The 20463-nt window shown below is 44.2% G+C and overlaps 1 protein-coding gene across 2 annotated transcripts in view; it reads right to left on the bottom strand.

Annotated features, from left to right (window-relative positions):
* The window catches only part of PARN (poly(A)-specific ribonuclease), a 153900-nt gene extending 136693 nt beyond the window's left edge, over window positions 1-17207 (bottom strand). For both annotated transcript variants that reach the window (XM_039233601.1, XM_039233602.1), the window contains exons 1-10: window positions 17078-17207; window positions 16535-16612; window positions 15019-15098; window positions 14248-14315; window positions 14082-14163; window positions 7746-7806; window positions 4268-4433; window positions 2501-2566; window positions 1771-1809; window positions 468-510 (exon numbers count right to left, since the gene is read on the bottom strand). In XM_039233601.1, the coding sequence (XP_039089532.1) occupies window positions 468-510; window positions 1771-1809; window positions 2501-2566; window positions 4268-4433; window positions 7746-7806; window positions 14082-14163; window positions 14248-14315; window positions 15019-15098; window positions 16535-16612; window positions 17078-17096 (702 nt within the window). In that variant the 5' untranslated portion in view covers window positions 17097-17207. The remainder of the gene's footprint in view (window positions 1-467; window positions 511-1770; window positions 1810-2500; window positions 2567-4267; window positions 4434-7745; window positions 7807-14081; window positions 14164-14247; window positions 14316-15018; window positions 15099-16534; window positions 16613-17077) is intronic.
* Between the last annotated feature and the right edge of the window lie 3256 nt (window positions 17208-20463).

Below are 20463 nucleotides of genomic sequence, written 5' to 3'. Positions count from 1 at the left end.
ATTCCAAAATTCTACTAACGGAACCCACCATCGGCCTCCCATCAGCCGTCACGGTTCCATCAGCACACCTTGGGAACGCAAGCCTGAATGTATGCCCAACACTCACGCTTACGCCCCAGATTCTAGAACTGCGCTTCATATGCCCGGCTAACAGGAAGACAGATTTTCGTGCAGAACGCTACAGCTTTCCGCCGGAAGAGGAACACATGCTAACATTTGCACACTTTCAAGTTTACAAAGCATGTTCATGTCCGCTAACCGGCGTGATGACCCGAGAACCGCTGTGAGACAGGCACAGACCACCATCATCATGCTCATCTCCAGGGTTCAAAGGAGGAAGAGGAGGCTTAGAGAATGAGACCCCAGGCCGCCCAGCTCACAGGAAGCAGAGCCAGGAGTCAGTTCTGAGTCTCAGCACATCAGTGCATCATTGCATGCGTTTGGCCCTGGACAGTTTGTGGGGTTACCTTTTCGGTTTCTAAAGTCTCAACGTGAATGCCTTTGGGATACCTAAAGGAGAGAGACATACCAGCACATTACTAGATGAGCCAATGACAGCTAAAGCCCTAGGTATTTTAAAAAACAACTCAACAGCGATATTTTAAGAGGTTTTATCAAATATAAAATAAACACTCCTACAACAATGACTTTATAGTAAACCTATCCCATAATAACTTCAGGTACTAAATGTTTCCCCATGTTTCATGCTTGAAAATGCAGGAGTGTAAGGGTGCCTGCGTGGCTCACAGGTCAAGGGTCCGACTCTTGATTTCAGCTCAGGTCATGATCTCATGGCTGCTGTCAGCACAGAGCCTGCTTTGGATGCTCTGTCTTCCTCTCTCTCTCTCTCTCTCAAAAATAAACATTAAAAAAATAAAAACTAATTAAAAAATTCAGAGTGTATCTGATTTCAAATTAACTTTTTAGGAAGCAGGCATCATGCTTCTAAATATAATAATGATTACTTCCTAAGTGAAATTCGGCAGGTCGTTTCAGATGGTGTGGGGCATACACAGAGGAGGTATGAGAGAAGGGGCCTCTACTGCAGCCTGGCACTGCAGTGTGCGTCAGCCCAGGAGAGGGATCCAGAACCCCGTGGAGTCCACTGCAGGGACAACAGGACAGGCAGGGAGCCTCGTCAGAGGACGGTGGCCCTTCTCCAGTTTTGTTCAAAGTAAATTCCAAGTACACGCATCACGGGGGGGTGCCAACAGAACACGGGCCCCAAGGAGAGTCGAATGCAGGCTTCCCCCTGCTCGACACTGAGGTTCAATTTGGGCTCGAGGTCTGCTTGAAAGTACAGTGAAACCGATGGAAGCACCTCCAAAAAAATACAGGCACACAATTCTGGATATTATTTCAGGGGGTTCACAGACCTCCTGAAGCCGACCCATGGGCTAAGCCCTGCCTGAGAGAGAGCATTCACCTGAGTTATTCCCTAGATCTTAAAACCCAATCTTTATTATTTAACCTTCAAAGAACAAAACACTATACACCGGGAACTTAATGAACCTCTGGCCAAAGTGACAACTGAAAGAAAATTTAAAAGGCTTAAAAGCATCTGCTACGAAATAATAACAAAGACAATTAGTGGGTATTCAAGGAACATACGCAGTAAGGGGAAGCTCAATAAAGCAGTGCCCCAGAACAAAGTATGGTCAAATCACCAAGAATGCAGAATCTCAGAAGTGAAAGGAGAGCTAAGAGATGATATTTAGCTTTCCACCCCGGGTCCCTCACAGAGCTCTCACATGTAATATAAACACTTACTTCCAGCTCAAAGTCTGATAAATTAGTTTTCTTTGGAACCTATAAAAACAAAAGAGAAGGTACTGATTGAGGATCATTACAAGAAAATCCTAGCTGATCAAGCACTGGTTGGGAAAGACATTTAATTTTTAAGAGCGACTCTCTGAGAAGTGACAGGTGTCACACAAACAAAACCCAGTGGATGTATGAGGCGGCAGGACCACCCACCCTCCAGCTTCCTCAGAATGTTCTCTAACATTATTGCAGCGCATGGGTCGAAGAGGGAGAAGTCCTTCTCCAACCCCAGTGTTACTTCCTGTGGCTATACAAGGAGTTTAAAGTAGACACACACACTGAAGCACTTCTGTGAAGCTGGTCATAAATGATTTAAGTCACTGCCTCTCGAAACACAGAGAGAAATTAAAAGGACGGTGAGTTCTTCTCTTTGAAGCCTTCATGTATTAAGTGCCCCTAGAGGCTAAAGTTAACTAAGCCACGCTGGAGCATAACTTAAAGCTAAAGGGGCATCAAGGGATCTTTCTCCTCCAGGACAGGACAAACTGTTCATTCGGTGTCTCAATATACCATTGTCCCCACTGTGTTAATGCTAAAGTTAGGGTTTACCTCTTGGGAACATACCTATAATAAAAAGACTATTTATGAATGTGGGTTTAAAAGACCAAAATGAAATACGCCAGAAATCAGCCACTCTCCAAAAAAAGAACATGTGAAAATATTTAGGGCGACTTACCCAGTACATGGCTCTAAATCCAAGTTCTTGTTTTCTTCACTTTGTAATAAATCTTCTATTTTCTCTCTGAAGAGTTAAAATGAAAAATCACCATCAATACCTTTCAGGAATGAAGCCATCAGCCAACGGATTAATTAATCATATTCAGAAGCAATTTAAATATAAGAACACAGGGGCGCCTGGGTGGCTCAGTTGGTTAAGTGTCCAACTTCGTCTCAGGTCATGATTTCGTGGTTTGTGAGTTCAAGCCCTGCGTTGGGCTCTGTGCTAACAGCTCAGAGCCTGGAGCCTGTTTCAGATTCTGTGTCTCCCCCTCTCTCTGCCCCTCCCCTGCTCATGCTCTGTCTCTCTCTGTCTCTCGATAATAAATAGAAATATTTAAAAAAGTTAAGAAAAAAAAAAAGAACACAGGACAATGTAACTCTACCCAATCAGGTTATAAGTTTTAAGTTATACTTAGAATTATATCTGGTTATACGTAAAGAAAAATACTTTACTTGGACATACTCTTTTCGTTGTTGTTCTTCCTGAGTTAGTGACAACTTCTCAAGGATTCATCGATACAAGGGATTTAAATTTTTACTTTTCTAGGGGAGGAGGGGGGAGGGTCGAGCAAAACGGGTCAAGGGGAGAGGGAGATAGAGACAGGCCTCCAGCTACGGAATGAGTAAGTCACAGAAACAAAAATAGAACATAAAGAATACCATCAATGATAGTATAACAGTGACACAATGGGATGGGACAGACGGTGGCTACACTTGTGAACACAGCATGACATACAAACTCATCAACTCACTAAGCTGTACACCTGAAACTGATGTAACAGCGTGTTGACGACACTCAAATAAAATTAAGTATTTAATTTTTACTTTCTAGGAAAGCAGTTATTCTGAAAACTCAGTAAAACCAGACACTCCCCCAATGGCACACGAGCTTGTCAGAAATTTCATTCAAAGAAACAAAATGAGGGGCGTCTGGGTGGCTCAGTCAGTTAAGCATCTGACTCTTGATTTCGGCCCAGGTCATGATCTCACAGTTTGCTATCAGCACAGAGGCTGTCTGGGATTCTTTCTCCTTCCCTCTCTGCCCCTTCCCTAATCAGGTTCTCTCTCTTAAAATACATATATAGGGGCGCCTGGGTGGCTTAGTCGGTTAAGCGTCCGACTTTCACTTAGGTCATGATCTCATGGTTCGTGGGTTCGAGCCCCGCGTCGGGCTCTGTGCTGACTGTCAGCTCAGAGCCTGGAGCCTGTTTCGGAGTCTGTGACTCCTTCTCTCTCTGACCCTCTCCTGCTCACGCTGCCTCTCTCTCTCTCCTAGAAGTAAATAAAACATTAAAAAAAATTTAAAAAAAATAAAATAAAATAAAATACATATATAAAATTTTCCTTAATTAAAAAAAAATACCAAACAAACAAAAATGTGGGTATGTTGCAAATACCCAGCTAGGCCTGTTTCATTCCTCTGCCTTCGGGGAAACGGGACAGTGGTTATCGGGCCCCTGATCCATTCCCACTGGATCCAAGTGGGAAGCCTGCCCACTTGCCGAGCTAGTCTCTTTCCTAGCGATGTGGCAAGTCTAAGTACAGTACCCAGAACCCTAGGTCACAATGTGCTGTGATTACACCGATTCAGATATGGCCCACCTGAATCCTGCCACTCAGGATATCACGCCCGTGTGTGCGGTGCTCACAAGCCTGAGCCACAGACCTCAGTCCTGCCCCGACACACATTTATGTCATGCACACTTTCGGTCTGGGAACTTACACCACTTGGTCAATAAACTTCTTCTGATCCTCAGGGATCGTCACAGGACACTTTGACGCGTTGGGGGAAACATAAGCCAGGGCGCCCGAACCGTCGGACTGCAGGCGTTTCTCGTCGTACTGCTCTCTCAGCTGCCTTTCTTCTTCCTGATTTAAATAGGGAATTCCTAAGTGTAATTTTAAAAAGAATGCATTAGCAGAGGTGACTAAACATAAAAATCTCACCATAAAAAGTTTTTTTTAGCAAGCCAGTGAATCTAAAATTCTCAGGCAAGACTTACCATATTTAACTACATCCCCCAAAAAAACATCAACAGAAAAGGGAAATGGTTTTGAAATACGATGGTCTTTGCATTCACGCCATGCATTCTTCCCTCAACAAATGTTTCTTTGGCACTTACGCCGAGCCACTGGGCATGGGATCTAACAGGGAACAGAGCAGACACCTCCCACTCTGTAGTGAAGAGAAGGACTTTCGACAGGAAGATCAGAGAAGGCCATTGCGAGCAAAGAATGAAAGGATAAGGAGGAGTCAGGCCAGCAAGGAGCCAGAAGAGTATTTCAGGCAGAAGAAAACCATAAACGCCCAGAGGATTGAATGGTGTGGACAGTCTCCAAAACCAGCAAGGAGTCGGCATCACCAGAACACAGTGAACAGAAGAATGTTTCCCCGTCAGCATGGAGACAGGGTGCATGACTGCGCAGGCCTTTATAGGCCGTGATGAGAATGTTTGGTTCAGGGGCGCCAGGGGTGCCTGGGTGGCTCAGTCAGTTAAGTGTCCAACTTCAGCTCAGGTCATGATCTCACGGTGTGGGAGTCTGAGCCCCGCACGGGGCTCTGTGCTGACAGTTGGGAGCCTGGAGCCTGCTTTGGATTCCATGTCTCCGTCTCTCCTGCCCTACCCCTGCTCGTGTTCTCTCTCTCAAAAATAAACATTAAGAATTTGGGGGAAAAAAAAGAATTTGCTTTAATCAAAGAGCAATGGAATGCCGTTAGAAGGTTTTAAGCAAGACAATTACATTATCGGCTTCTTGGTTTTTTTTTTAAGTTTTTTTTTTTTTAACATTTATTTAATTTTGAGACAGAGCACGTGCTAGGGAGGGGCAGAGAGAGAGGGAGACACAGAATCTGAAACAGGTTCCAGGCTCTGAGCCGTCAGCACAGAGCCCGATGCAGAGCTCGAACCCACAGACGGCGAGATCATGACCTGAGCCGAAGTCAGACACCCAACCGACTGAGCCACCCTGGCGCCCCTCTGCTTCTTGTTTTTAAAAGGTCATTTCGACTCCCATGAGGGTTGAAGTAGGGAAGTCAGTTAAAAGCAACTGTCCAGGCAAGAGATAACTTTCTCATAGAGTATACAGTAAATGTTTTAGGCTTGTGGGCTGCATGGGGAATCTCTGTTGGAACCAATCAACTCTGCTCTTGTAACATGAAAACAGTCACACACAGTGGGCAAATGAATGGGCATGGCTTTATTTACAATAAGACTTTAACAAAATGGGCTGTGGGTCATGGTTTGTGACCCAGCTTAGACTAGAGATGGAGAGAATGAGTACAGAGATAGGAGAGACAGAACCTACTGATACACCGGAATGGAGGGAGAAAGGGAAGAGCAAAATCAAAACTGAGACATGGCTGTTAGGTGTAAGCATTTGGGAAGATGGCATGCCCACTTACAGAGGTAGGGAGCACCAGGCACAGAGTAACTTTGGGGCCCAACAGATGAAAATCAAAACCTACCACCTGAATGCATTAAATCAGCTAAGGATATATATAAATTAAGGGTTGTGGAACACTCAGGAGAAAGGTAATGAGATATAAATTTAGGTATCATCAGGATATGGGTGGCATTACAAGTCATGGGACAGTAATGGACTTTCTACAAGGACAGAAATAGAAAAATCACCATTTATCACCAATACTAATCATCGCATGCAAGAATCATCAGTGGATGCTAAAACTAATTGGTGGAAAAGGTGATCAGCGTCAATAACACCAATAGTCACACATTAATGTACTTAATAGTACGCGAGGTGCATGCAGTCACTGGTGATGAGACCCACGGGGCTCCCAAGGGCAGAGACGGCTGGGGGCAGGGGGGATGGGAGGTGGGGGAGCTGGAAGCAAAGATTGCTGAGCACCTGGTCAAGAAACAGATGAGACGGAGCATTTGTTGGTCACCCACAATGAGGAGAGAGTTAGGAGTGGAGACAGAAGGCCAAAGGCAAGGCTGTTGGGAAAGCCACGCCCATGAAATCAGCAGAAAGAGGGGTGGCAGAGCCCGTGACGCATCCTGAGAACTGTGGCTCCTGGGAAGAGGGAATCCACGTGGCTGTTACATGGCATGGCAGAACAAGGACACCCAAGGATGCCTCCCGGAGATGGGGGGCAGGAGTGGGGGAACCACTGTGCTCCAGAGGGCTGCAGGGGATGCGCGGCAGAGGAGTCACCTGGTGCTGTTTCAGCTCAGGCAAGGAAGTGAAAGGCACTTCCAAGAAGACTGCCAGGAAAAAAGCGTCTGGCATTTGCGGAGCCCGGGCACAAAGAACTGATAAAGAAGAGAAGGGAGGGTCTAGATCAGATTGAGTGAGCAACAGCGTGGGATGAAGAGTCTGGCAATGACAGATGTCCTGGGAACCCTGATTCAGTTGTGACGAAAATACTCCGAGGTCTGACTTATAAAACGAGGAGAACGAGGCACGTTCCAATTTGGCCGTTTCTCTCCTTTAATGAAAATAAAGCCATCAGGCTGGAAATTATACATCCGTAGGAGCCTGGTTAAAGCAGTTCCCTCAACAGATTTTCGTACTTCTTCCAATAGCGTGCTCTCACTACATCTCCAACTTGTATTTGATAACAGCTTTCATAGACAGGTCTGAGCCAAAGGGAAAAAATTTTTAGCATACCCAACCTGCGCTGCCCAGCTGGTTCATGCACTACTTGAGCGGTTTGGGCTCCAAAATGCTTTTTTTTTCCCCCCAAAAATAAAAAACACTGGGGTATCTGGGTGGCTCAGTCGGTTAAGCGTCCAACTTTGGCTCAGGTCATGATCCCATGGCTTGTGAGTTCGAGCCCCACATCAGGCTCTGTGCTGACAGCTCGGAGCCTGGAGCCTGCTTCAGATTCTGTGTCTCCCTCTGTCTCTGCCCCTCTCCCCACTCGCACTCTCTCAGTCTCTCAAAAATAAACTTTAAACATAAATAAATAAACTAAAAAAATGGTTTTTTTAAAATAAAATAAAATGAAGAGTTGGTGAGGCCTCATCAGGGCAAAATGAAGTAGCACCTACCCTCCCCGTTCATGGCTGACTGGGCTAACGGTTTTCAAAGGCATATATTAAAAGTTTTTTACAACTCTAAGTCTACACATGATGCAGCAGGACCCTGAGATTCTGTCTCAGATGCAGGCACAGAAAGATCGTTCTCAACCAAATTCAAATTTACAAGCGCTAAGGAGAGGTCAGATGTAATCTTACCATTGCGAAAAACTTTATTAAAATCAAATCCTTGGCTTGCTAGAAAGTCAATGCTTGAGCTCTGAAACAAGAGGGAACAGAACATACATTTTGGTGATGCTGGTGGCAGACATGTGAATAGACACAGAGAAAGAACTCAGACAAGTAAACAAAGGCAGCCAGGCAAGGAAGGAGCAGGCCAAGGTCAGAAAATTAAGATTTCTACTCCAAGGCCGCCACATAAGCCATTCATTTAAACACTCCGGGCTCTTCTCCTTCATGGCTTATAAACAAACACCCTTTCTTTCATAATATTTAAGAAAATCTTATTGGGTAAACATCACATTCTCCCAAGAGGCAGAAAATTCATGATGGCTGAACTGAGTAGGAAACTACGAAAAGAAATAAAAAGTATTGATATTATCTGACTCCCCCCCCCCCAACGCCCCAGTTCTAGTTCAAAGTGGCTCACATGTGGAAAGAAGCCTTAACACATCAATATCCACCTCAAGGTAGATCCTGATAACTGGATCTTCTTAACATTCAAGATTAAAATAGAGAAAAGTTGGGGCGCCCGGGTGGCTCAGTCGGTTGAGCGTCCGACTTCGGCTTAGGTCATGATCTCACAGTTTGTAGGTTCGAGCCCCGCATCAGGCTCTGTGCTGACAGCTCAGAGCCTGGAGCCTGTCTTTGGATTCTATAACTCCCTTTCTCTCTGCCCCTCCCCTGCTCACGCTGTCTCTATCTCTCTCTCAAAAATAAATAAAACATTTAAAAAATTTTTTTTAATAAATAAATAAAATAAAATAGAGAAAAGTTCTTGGTAACAAGACTTCTTTTTTTTTTAATGTTTTATCCATTTCTAGGAGAGAGAGAGAGAGACACAGTGTGAGCAGGGGAGGGTCAGAGAGAGAGGGAGTCATAGACTCTGAAACAGGCTCCAGGCTCCGAGCCGGCAGTCAGCACAGAGCCCGACGCGGGGCTCGAACCCACGAACCGCGAGATCATGACCTAAGCGAAAGTCGGACGCCCAACCGACTAAGCCACCCAGGCGCCCCAGGACTTCTTAAACAAACATATCTCAAATATACAGTGAGCCAAAATACAGAAGTAAATGTCACAAAAATGTTAAATAAATGCTACCACACATGGCACACAAGGATGGCGAAAACCACAAAGTTCTGGACTCAACCTAACGGAAGAGCAAGAAATAGGACCACAGCTACTCTAAAGTCTTCTCAGAGCATGAAGGTGACATGCCTGGGTCATTTTAATCTGGTTCCTCACAGAACTACCTTTCCTGAACTGTACTGTGAGAGGACCCCTTCAGCCCAGATGAGGCCGCTGTGTCCGTCCCATTCCTTGTGACAGTGTTCCCTTTGGGATATACGTGAAGACAAGACTATCTATGTGCGTGATTTCCTTATAATAGGGGGCAAATGTCCTGAGGGCTCTAGTCTGAGCAAAGCTCCACTTCTGAGCCCTGGTTTGTGCTGATCCAGTGGACCACAGAAGTGACTGTGTGTTTCCCCTGTCTTAGCTGCCAGGAAGTGCAAAGACTTTCTTTGGCACAAATTTCTGTGTCCTAATCACACCGCAGGAATCCTATCTTCATCTTACATTTCTTCCAATTTTTCCTTGACTCATTTTGTAAGCCTTATGTTAAAAAGTAAATACTATATTTATCTTTATCAACCAACAGATTCTTCTTAAAAAGTGATGGGATGTAAATGGCAATCTTACCCCCCCGCAAACATACACACACACACACACACACACACACACACACACACACACACAGGTACGTGCACATTATTTTCATTATCTCCAGGATCTCTGTGGTTTAGAACAAGCAACGTTTCACTCCACATCTTCCCTTTTTATCCTGTTCCGAACCATGATACAACGTCTTCTGACTTGGGCCACAAGCCTCCTTTCTATCAGGCCTCAGTATTGGTACAATTCTGCCCACCAGAACATTCCATCACTGACAGAGGCACTGAAAGATGGATTACAGAAAGGCATTTCTGTCCTCTTTTCACTAGACTCCAAAACACCCTAACTTCTTTTTCTTTAAACATCCAGTCAGGGGCACCAGGGTAGCTCAGTCCATTAAGCGTCAAACTCTTAATTTCAGCTCAGGTCATGATCTCATGGTTGTTGGGATTGTTCCCACATCGGGCTCTGTGGTGTGAGCAAAGCCTGCCTGGGATTCTCTCTCTCTCCCTCTCTCTGTACCTCCCCCATTCCCATGTGGTGTGTGCTCTCTCTCTCACTCACAATAAATAAATAAACTTTAAAGAAATAAACAAAATAAATATCCAGTCAAAAGTTCATCTGTTTTTGAAGCTCTGTATTTTCCTCCCAAACACCACCTTTCAAGTTATAAACAACAGAAATGTACTTAAAGCCACTGAACTTAGAATTACTTAAAACTTTTCCATGCATATGCCTTATGACTCAGCAATTTCCCTTCTAGGAAATCTATCCTATAAAAATATTCCTATACACATGGGGTGCCTGGCTGGCTCAGTCAGTGGAGCGTGTGCAACTCTTGATCTCGGGGTCACGAGTTTGAGCCCCACATTAGACATAGAGCTTACTTTAAAAAAAAAATCCTATATATACACAAAGATACACTGCACATGAATGTTGACTCTAACATTACTTAAAAGAGAGAACCTTTGGAAACTTACAAATTCCAATTAAATAAATTACCCACACCCACACTGTGAAAATATGTACAAAGTGTTGAGTGGAAAATGCATGTTATTTAAAATAGGAGTATCAGGATTAAAGAAAAGAGCTAACATTATATACACGTGTGTAGACCCATGGATACAGATGCTCCCTGACTTAACAATGGTTCAACTCGGGATTTTTCCACTTCCTGGTGGCGCACTCAGCAGAAACTATGCTTCAAGTTTGGACCTTTCCCAAGCTGGTGATACACAGTGCGATACTCCCTCATGAGGCTGGACAGCGGCAAACACAAGCACTCACAAGTATGCTATGTTTCACTTTCTTTTTCTTTTTTTTAAATGACTGTTTTTATTTTGAGAGAAGAGACAGAGTACAAGCAGGAAAGGGGCAGCAGGAGAGGGAGAAAGAATCCCAAGTGGGCTCTGCACTGATGGTAGAGCCCGATACGGGGCTCAGTCTTACAAAACATGAGATCATGACGGTGCCTGGGTGGCTCAGTCGGTTGAGCGTCCGACTTCGGCTCAGGTTATGATCTCGCAGTTCATGGGTTTGAGCCCCGCGTCGGGCTCTGTGCTGACAGCTCGGAGCCTGAAGCCTGCTTCAGATTCTGTGTCTCCCTCTCTCCCTGTCCCTGCTCCCCCACCCCCCATCTCTCAAAGATAAACATTTAAAAAAATTTTTTTAATCACTCTTAGAGGGGCGCCTGGGTGGCTCAATCGATTAAGTGTCCGACTTCAGCTCAGGTCATGATCTCATGGTTAGTGGGTTCGAGCCCCACGTCGGGCTCTGTGCTGACAGCTCAGAGCCTGGAGCCTGCTTCAGATTCTGTGTCTCCCTCTCTCTCTGACCCTCCCCTGTTCATGCTGTCTCTCTCTCTCTCAGAAATAAATAAAAAGCATTAAAAAAAAAAAAAAAGAAACCTTAATCACTCTTGGAAAGCCTTAATCATTCCTGGAAAGCTCTTATCGCCATTTAAGTAGATGGAGTTTGGGAGCCAAGCAACTGAATGTGCTCTTTGCAGAGTAAGTGTCTGTTCACACAGTGAGATGATCACACACTGGGCAGGACGTGGAAGAATGGGCAGACCGTGAACCACACACACTCCCAGGGAATGCACCCATCCAGGGGGATGGCAGGTGTTTACGCTATTTAAAAACATTTTTGAGTATAGTTCATACAGAATATTATATTAAAGTGCACAACACAGTGATTCACTATCTCTGTACGTCACGCTGTGCTCCCAAGTGTAGCTACCACGTGTCACCCTCCAAGAATATTACAACATCACTGACTATGTTCCCTATACTGTACCTTTTGTTCCCATGACATATTCATTCCAAGCCCAGAAGCCTGTACTTTCCACTCCCCTCCACCCATTTTGCCCATCCACCCTTCTTCTCCTCTGGCAAAAGAGCCCAATGTGGGGCTCAAACTCATGAACCCAGCCATCGCTCAAGAGTTATTTTTGACTAGACACAATTTTCACCCTGCTCTCTGAGTTGAAAAGCTAACTTCCTTCCTAAGATTCAAGTGCTGCAGTCTTAGAATTTTAAACAGAACCCGGGCCCCTGGGTGGCTCAGTTGATTAAGCGTCTGACTTCAGCTCAGGTCATGACCTTGTAGTTTGTGAGTTCAAGCCCTTTGTCGGGCTCTGTGCTGACAGCTCAGAGCCTGGAGCCTGCCTTCAGATTCTGTGTCTCCCTCTCTCTCTGGCCCTCCCCAACTCACTCGCTCTCTCTTTCTCTCTTCCTCAAAAATAAATAAACATTAAAAAAATTTTATTTTTTAACAAAACTAGAAACCACCCTAGATGGAGAACCAAAACAAGAAAAATCAAAAATATTATCATTCACTTTAATGTTTTTTTAATATTTATTTTTGAGAGAGAAAGACAGAGCACGAGCGGGGGAAGGGCAGAGAGAGAGGGAGACAAAGAATCTGAAACAGGTTCCAGGCTCTGAGCTGTCAGCACAGAGTCCAAGGTGGGGCTTGAACCCACAAACTGTGAGATCAGGGCCTGAATAGAAGTCGAACACTTAACCAAATGAGCCACCCAGGCACCCCAAAAATACTATCATTCACTTTAGCCAAACAATTCACAAGTTCACATACTGAGTCTAAATCTTTTCTCTGCCTTTGTTTTTTCAGACTAAAAAACTGTAACATGCTTATCCCACTGTCCACTTTAGACAGGGGTCGCTGGCCTATTCAAATCTATCATATTTTTTTCTAGAGTGTGGCTAGCAACTAGAACTAGATTAAATATTCCAGGCGTAGCCAAAGAATAGCTTTGTACAACATATAGATTCTTCTGATCCACTTCTAGCGCATCTCCTAGAGTAACTAATTGTGTTGTTACTTTAGAACAAAGCCTCATCCCAAAGGTGTCTCATTGCCAATGTCCACTTTTGCCTGACTGACTCCCAGCTAAAGCCAGGGAACCCACTTACACTTCTGTCTTCTCCTGGTACTGCTGGAAAACTCCAGAATCTATAAATGCTGTTTAATTAGTATCCCCTACTAAGGGAGCTGTTAAATAATTATTAACCAGTTGCGGAATAAAGGCCTACTTGGACACTTGAGAAACCAGGTTACAAGACCAAAAGTGCCTTCACCTTTCGGCTTTAGCCACAGGCATATGATTAACTCATAATTTCACTTGTTTATCTCTTGCCATATTACACAAAGAATCTGCCGTGGCTCAGTCACTCAGAAGCCTCCCCTCCAGGCTTTCGTAACTGCATTACGACTTACGTGCACGAGAAGGGAAGGATGGCAATGCTCACGTGAACTAATGCTGCCACCCGGAGAGAAGGGAGGACACAAGATCGGAAGGGAAAAAAGATCGGCCCTCATCTCTAATCACACATCCGTACGTTACACGGCTTATTCACGCCCTCCGTATCCGCGACCCCAGATAACTTAAGAGCACAGGAAGAGGAAACTGATATTTAGTGACTGCCAGCTAGGCTCCAACGCTAAAGGTGGTGTTCTAAATAGGAACCTCCCCGTGTCCTCACCTTGGCTCATCAGGTCTGCCCTCTCCACCTCAGGAGGAAACTGTGGACTCTTTTTCCTAACTGGGGACCTTGGGGAAAAGAAGTGAGCATAAGCAGTGTAGCCCCTTCTGGGTTCTCTTTTTATTTATTTATTTTTTTCATATAATTTATTGTTAAATTGGCTTACATACAACACCCAGTGCTCATCCCAACTGGGTTCTCTCTTTGTAAACAGGATGCATGTGTACTCTTTTCCTCTAGAAAAGAAAGCTCCACCCTTAGAGATGGGTACAAAGAGAATGGGCTGGGAAGAAGCCTGAAGGGCCGGATCTATAGGTTCAAATCAGGGGCCAGGCATCAAAAATCCCAAACAGAGCCACCTTACAAAGCCACGTTCCCAAAGTCGGCTTTGCTCATAATAGACCTTGTGTTCTGGTGTCCACCTGCCTGTCTCTTGCTCTAATCCCCTGATTCTGAAGCAAAGAGGAAGACGGCACTGTCGTTCATTCGCGACCCTACAACTGCAAGTCAGAGAGGTGAAATGGTGTGCCAAAAGCCCAAAGGTAGCAGTAGAACCAAACTTTAAAAAAGAATTCTGTTTCCACATTTCCACATGGCCTCATCATAACAGAAGAAAATCAATTCTGCTACCAACCTGACAAACAAACTTGACATCTGGTGAGGCTCTATTGAAGGGTTTCGGGAAAACGTAGAAGTTAAATGACTTTGTTATATACCTGGGGGAAATAAGATAAAAGGGGACTTAGTGGGTTACATTACGGCACGAGAAAAGAAATCCACTGCTTGTTAAAACAACCTACTTTGAATCTGTGTAGTCATACTTAAAAGTGCAAAGGCCAAACTGAAACAGCAAAAAGTCCATGGAATGCTGGAAAAGGTAAACAAAACATCAATTCAGTGCTGTCTGTTCAACGAGACAAGAGTACACACAATCAGGGGCGCCTGGGTGGCTCAGTCAGTTAAGCTTCCGACTTCAGCTCAGGTCACGATCTCACGGTTAGTGGGTTCGAGCCCTGCGTCAGGCCCTGTGCTGACAGCCAGTTCAGAGCCTGGAGCCTGTCTCAGATTCTGTGTCTCCCTCTCTCTCTGACCCTCCCCTGCTCATGCTGTCTCTCTCTCTCAGAAATAAATAAAACATTAAAAAAAAAAAAGAGTACATGCAATCAGGTGGGCTTCCTAACTACTCGACTGGACTTTTAGCAGAATACTTCCAATTACAACAGGCTACACCTTATGTGTCAGAAGCATTAATTTATAAACGCTTCTTAATATTTTTCCCAATTAACCACCAATCCACCAACCAGAGCATCACAGCAGGCCGATCTGCAAACGATTACTATCACCCCATTCTATTTCCTATCAATCAAATTAACTCTGAAAATACTAAACCTTCCCCAATATGTTTTCCAGCAAACAATTATTTTTGCTGTTGTTTTTAACATTACTAAAATATCAGTTCCCAACTGGGGTACAGAAGTTAACGTGCAAGTTGATGATAATATTTCTTTACAATTCAACAGAAGGAAGCCCAACATGGAGGAGAAAATGACTTTTCTAGCACATTCACTTACTTTTTTAAGCTTCTGATACCTTTCTTCTGGAGTGTCAAAACCATTTGTTAACGCAGTGACTGAGGGTCCATCACTGATTCCTAATTTTAAGAAATAAACAATTTTTACCACGAATGTAAAACTGTCAGTCAACTATCCAATGGCTGTGTAATTTCATTTTCTTATGAAGTAAGATTACTGGAAAGCGCTCTTTACTTCACTTTTTCAAAATGAGTGTTAATTTCACTGGCCACCAAACTCAACTCTGTAATAACAAATTCAGAGATGTAAATGCTCCAATTTAATAGGCAGTTCCAGGGTCTAAAATAGGTTTCAAAATCTAGGCTTAAGAAAGCCATCCCTATGATTGAATAAGTTTTCTGCTTTCAAAAGGATTAAGGCATAATCAGACATCAAGGAATCATAAAGTATATTATCCTTGCAGTCCAAGTCTTGATTAACAGTTTGCAGAAACATCTATATACAACAAAGGAATTTTAAAGTCAAAGAAAAAAATAATTTCTGGTGAAAATTTAGCTTCCCAGGGCACTGACTCCAACTAGACACTTCATGCTTAAAGGTAAAGAACATATTTCCTTTAGAAAGGGCTGCAGAGTTTTTTAAACACATAAAATCAGTTAGCAGAAGTGGCTATCTATTCCAAATGTTCATACTGACTTCAACAACTCAGAAATTAGTCTTTCATCCCAAGGGGAAAAGAAAACAAAAACTTTGCACTTGTAAGTGTTGGTAAAGTATTACACACACACACACACACACACACACACACACACACCCGTGGGGAAGTAGGCAACAAACACTTCCACTAATGCATAAAGGAAAACCTTCATTACCTCCAAAAGCCTGGAGCTAAAGTCAGTCATAAAGGAACAATACTGGATGATTCCACTTATAGAACGTGCCTAGATTAGTAAAGTTCATAGAGAGAAAAATAATGGCTGCCAGAGGCAGCGGGGAGGGAAAAATGGACTTACTGTCCCGTTGGTAGAATATCAGTTTGAGAAAAAGTTATGGAGATGGATGCAAGACAAGGTGGATGTGCTCAATGCCACTCAACTGTAAAACCACTTAAAGATGGTCAAAATAGTCAGATTTTAGGGGCACCTGGCTGGCTCTGTTGGTAGAGCGTGTGACTATGGGGGGGGGGGAGTCCGAGCCCACCCTGGGTGCAGAGATCACTTCAAAATAAAATCTTTAGAAAAAAATAAAACAGTAAATTTTATGTGATGTATTTTCAGCATACACACAAAAAAGCCTGCCCTTTACCCTGCCACGGCACATCAGTTTTAAGCTACACCAAAGCCATAATCTCTATCCATAACCCTCACAGTTCACTCACAAACTCACCGCCCCTCTTCCATGCCTCTGAAACGCTTAAAAGAAAGCGTTGAGACTCATATAACCAATGCCCAAGGCCACAAACAGGAGGGGCCGGCAGGCAGGAGTCGGGGTTAGGGGGTCAGAGGGTCAGAGGGTCAGGAGAAGCCTTGGCCCCCAGCTTGTGAGCGAGGGATACCTGAAAACTCCCCATCGATGGCGAAGAAGTCGGCCTCCTCTATGGCCTGGTACACTTTTTGAAGATTACTCTTAAAATCTGCGGAGAAACCGAGAAGAGGCTCAGAACCGGTGGCCTGGCTTCCTGCCCAAGAGCACCTAACGGGAAAGGGAAGTGCTGGGAAGATCCTGAAGCCTCGGGCGGGAGGAAAACAAGTCCCAGAGGGATAAACAAGACAGACAGTATCAAGTCCCCGAGGGGTACACGATTGGAGAGGGTCAAGTCCCCATTGGGCGCATGGCCCGGAGGAGGACAAGCCCCGAGGGTGCACGGGCCACAGAGGCACAGAGCCCCGGGGGACGCCCGCGTGAGAGGACAAGGCCCCTAGGGGTGCACGGGACAGGCAGGGACAAGACCCCCTAAAGCTCACAGACTTCAGGGGAAGCAAACCCCTGAGGGGCTGCTTCAGCTCAAGGCCCCGCCAAGCACACCGGCGCTGGTCTGGGCCTAGCAGGCCGAGTGAGGGGGCCTTGGGGCCCGGGGTAGTGCACGGCGAACACGCACTGCTCCTGATTATCTCCATTCTGCAGAGTGGCCGGAACCCCGGCCCCACCCGAGCCCGCCTCAGCCGTTCTACACGCAAAGTTCCGCCGGGACCGCAGCAGCAGCAAAGGCAGAAGCGGTGGAGACCGCGGCGGCGACTTCCGGAAACAGCGCGCGCCGGCGCGCATCACGTGCGCCGGCGTCAGCGGCGGGGGCGGGGCCAGCCTTGGCTCCTTTCGCTTCTTCAGGGATAGAGAAGGGGCGTGGCTATGGAAATCGCTAGGGCGTGGTCTAACTTGCGAGGCCAGACGTGGGACCCCAAATTCAAACTGAGAAATAATCATGTCTTGACGCCCAACTGATGAACAAATATTTCCAGGCGATATTATGCGCCAGGCACTCTCAAACGGGTGGGGAGACAGTGTTGAACAGAGGGGACAAACTCTTTGCCCCTTTGGAGCTTAACTTGGAGGAAACGGGTAAAGTCAGGAGGGTATCAAACTTGCCACTTGGAAACACATCAGCGCTCTGAAGAGGAAGAGCCCGGTGCTGCAATAAAAATAATGGGGGATAGAGAGAATAAGGGTACCCGATTAATAGAGGTGGAGAGAACGCAAAGCTGAGACCTAATGCACTAGCCACTGGGACTGGCGAACAAACTCAATGAGGTCTTGCCTTGGTTTGGAGTATACTATGGATCCCCAGAGCATACAACGGTGTTGAAACACAGTAGATGCTCAATAAACACAGCTCAGTGGATGAATTCACTTTCCTCTTTCACAGACTATGAGGTTGGTTAGAAGACCTACTTTCAAAGGCTAGCTCTTCCATTAATTAGGCTTCCGTATTGACCATTCCTAAACCTCAGACTCTTCATCCACCGGGGTTGAAGATCAATGGTGATAATGTCGGTGAGTTATAGAAGACTGTGTAAATGTAAGACATGATTAGACTTCTGACTTGTCACAATTCCCTTGCGTTCACACCTCTGAGTTTGAGATTTATTGAGTACAAAATCCATATGTTTTTTGAAGAAAAAAATGACCATTTCCCCCCACCAAAAGGAAGTATTAAAAATTCCAAAGGACACGTAAGAGTCTGACCATATTTTCCCCAATTCCCTCAAAAAGTTCGTTTCTCTTGCCTCAATCAATGGAAATTTACATATAGGGTAACTATGTCAACTATCTCTAATGTGAACAGCTGAGAATAAATGTGAATTCTAGAGTTCAGGTGGAAAGGGAAGGAGAAAAATATGTAAGTAGTCGAAACTCAGGCTTGAAATATTTCTCTGCCTTTTTTGTTTCACCTTAAAAAGTTCAATACAGGGTGCCTGAGTGGTTCAGTCAGTTAAGCATCCAGCTCTTGATCTCAGCTCAGGTCTTCATCTCACGGTCATGAGCTCAAGCCCTGCGTTAGGCTCCACTCTGGGTGTGAAGCCTACTTAAAAAAAATAAAGTCAAATACAGAAAGTACTAGACATATATAGCACTTAAATTTAAATTTTAACTGATTTAAATAATTTAAATAAAGTTTAAGTAATTTAAATAAATATCAAAACTTACTACAAAGCTACAATAATCAAAACAGTGTGGTATTGGCATAAAGAAAAACCTAGAAACACCTATAGAGACACCGCCCCCCCCAAATAAACTTGCATTTAAGGACATATGATTTTCAAGTGTGCTGAGATCATTCAATGGGAAAAGAACAGTCCTTTCAATAATAGTGTCTGGAACACTGTATGTCCACATCAGAAAGAATGAAGTTGGATCCTTACTTTATACCAAATAAAAATTAAATATAAAATAAAAAGAAAATAAAAATGAACTCAAAAAAGTGTCTGACTCTTGATTTTGGCTCTCTGCCCCTCCCTGCTCACACGCGCTCTCTCGCTCTCTAAATAAATAAACATTTAAAAAATTAACTCAAAATAGATGACACATCCAAATGTAAGAGGTGAAACTATAAGACTCTTTTGAGAAAACGTAAAGCAAAAGCCTTATAACACTGTATTTGGCAATGATTTTTTTTAATACGATACCCAAAGCAGAGGCAGCAAAAGAAAAAATAGATGAATTGGACATCAAAATTTATGACATTTGTGCATGAAGGGATACTATCAACAAAGTGAAAAGGCAACCCATGGAGGGGCACCTGGGTTGAGCGTCCGACTTTGGCTCAGCCCATGATCTCATGGTTTGTGTGTTCGAACCCCATGTTGGGCTCTGTGCTGACAGCTAGCTCAGAGCCTGGAGCCTGCTTCAGATTCTGTGTCTCCCTCTGTCTCTGACTCTCCCCTGCTCATGCTGTCTCTCTCTCTCTCTCTCTCTCTCTCTCTCTCTCTCTCTCTCAGAAATAAATAAATAAAACATTTTTAATAAGGCAACCCCATGGAATGGGAGAAAATATTTGCAAATTATGTATCATATATAAAGGACTCCTACAATTCAATGACAAAAAAACAATCTGATTAAAAACCAGACAAAGGACTTGAATAAATATTTCCCAAAGAAAATGTACAAATGGCCAGTAAGCACATGAAAAGATGTTCAGCCTCACTAACGCAAACCACAACAGTAATGAGATACCCTTTCACATCCCCCCCCCTTTTTTTGATGCAAAAAAGGATGGTTTTATTAAAGCACAGGGACAGGACCTGTGGGCAGAAAGAGCTGTCTTTCTTTTTTTCCCATCATTTCACATCCCTTAGTTGAGAAATTGAAACCCTTCCGTGCTGTTGGTGGGAAGCTAAAATGGTGTGGTCGCTGTGGAAAACAGTATAGGGATTCTTTGAAAATTAAGAAATAGAATTATTATGTAACGCAACAGTTCCACTTCTGGGCATGCACCTTTAAATAATAAAAGCAGAAGCTCAAATAGGTATTTGTACATACATGTTCTTAGCCACACTATTCACAATAGCCAAAGGGTGGAGGCAACCCACCCCATCAACAGATGAATAAACAAAAAGTGTTATATACTTAGAATGGAATATTATTGAGCCTTAAAAAGGAAGGACATTATGACACATGCTACAAGCTGGATAAGCCTTGAGGATATTATGCTAAGTGAACAAAGTTAGTCACAAAAAGACAAATAACAGTATTCCACTCACATGAGGTACCTAAAGCAGTCAGATTCACGAAGGTATAAGTTCGAATGGTGGTTTCCGGAGGCTGGAGAGAAAGGGCGGGTTGGAGTTGTTTAATGAGTATGGAGTGTCAGTTTGCCAAGGTAAAAAAGTCCTGGAGACGGATGCTGATGATAGATGCACAACGTGAATGTACTGAATGCCACTCAACTGTACACTTAAAAATGTTTTTTAAAATGGTAAATTTTAGGTCTCTTTTACCACCACCACCACCACCCACCCACCCACACACACCCACACCCTTGGGCCAAAT

This window comes from Hyaena hyaena, unplaced genomic scaffold (genome assembly GCF_003009895.1).
Source record: "Hyaena hyaena isolate Hyena2069 unplaced genomic scaffold, ASM300989v1 scaffold_76, whole genome shotgun sequence".
In the NCBI taxonomy this organism is placed as follows: domain Eukaryota; kingdom Metazoa; phylum Chordata; class Mammalia; order Carnivora; family Hyaenidae; genus Hyaena; species Hyaena hyaena.
Note: the sequence above shows the minus strand (reverse complement) of the source record. Positions and strands in the feature narration are given on the sequence as shown.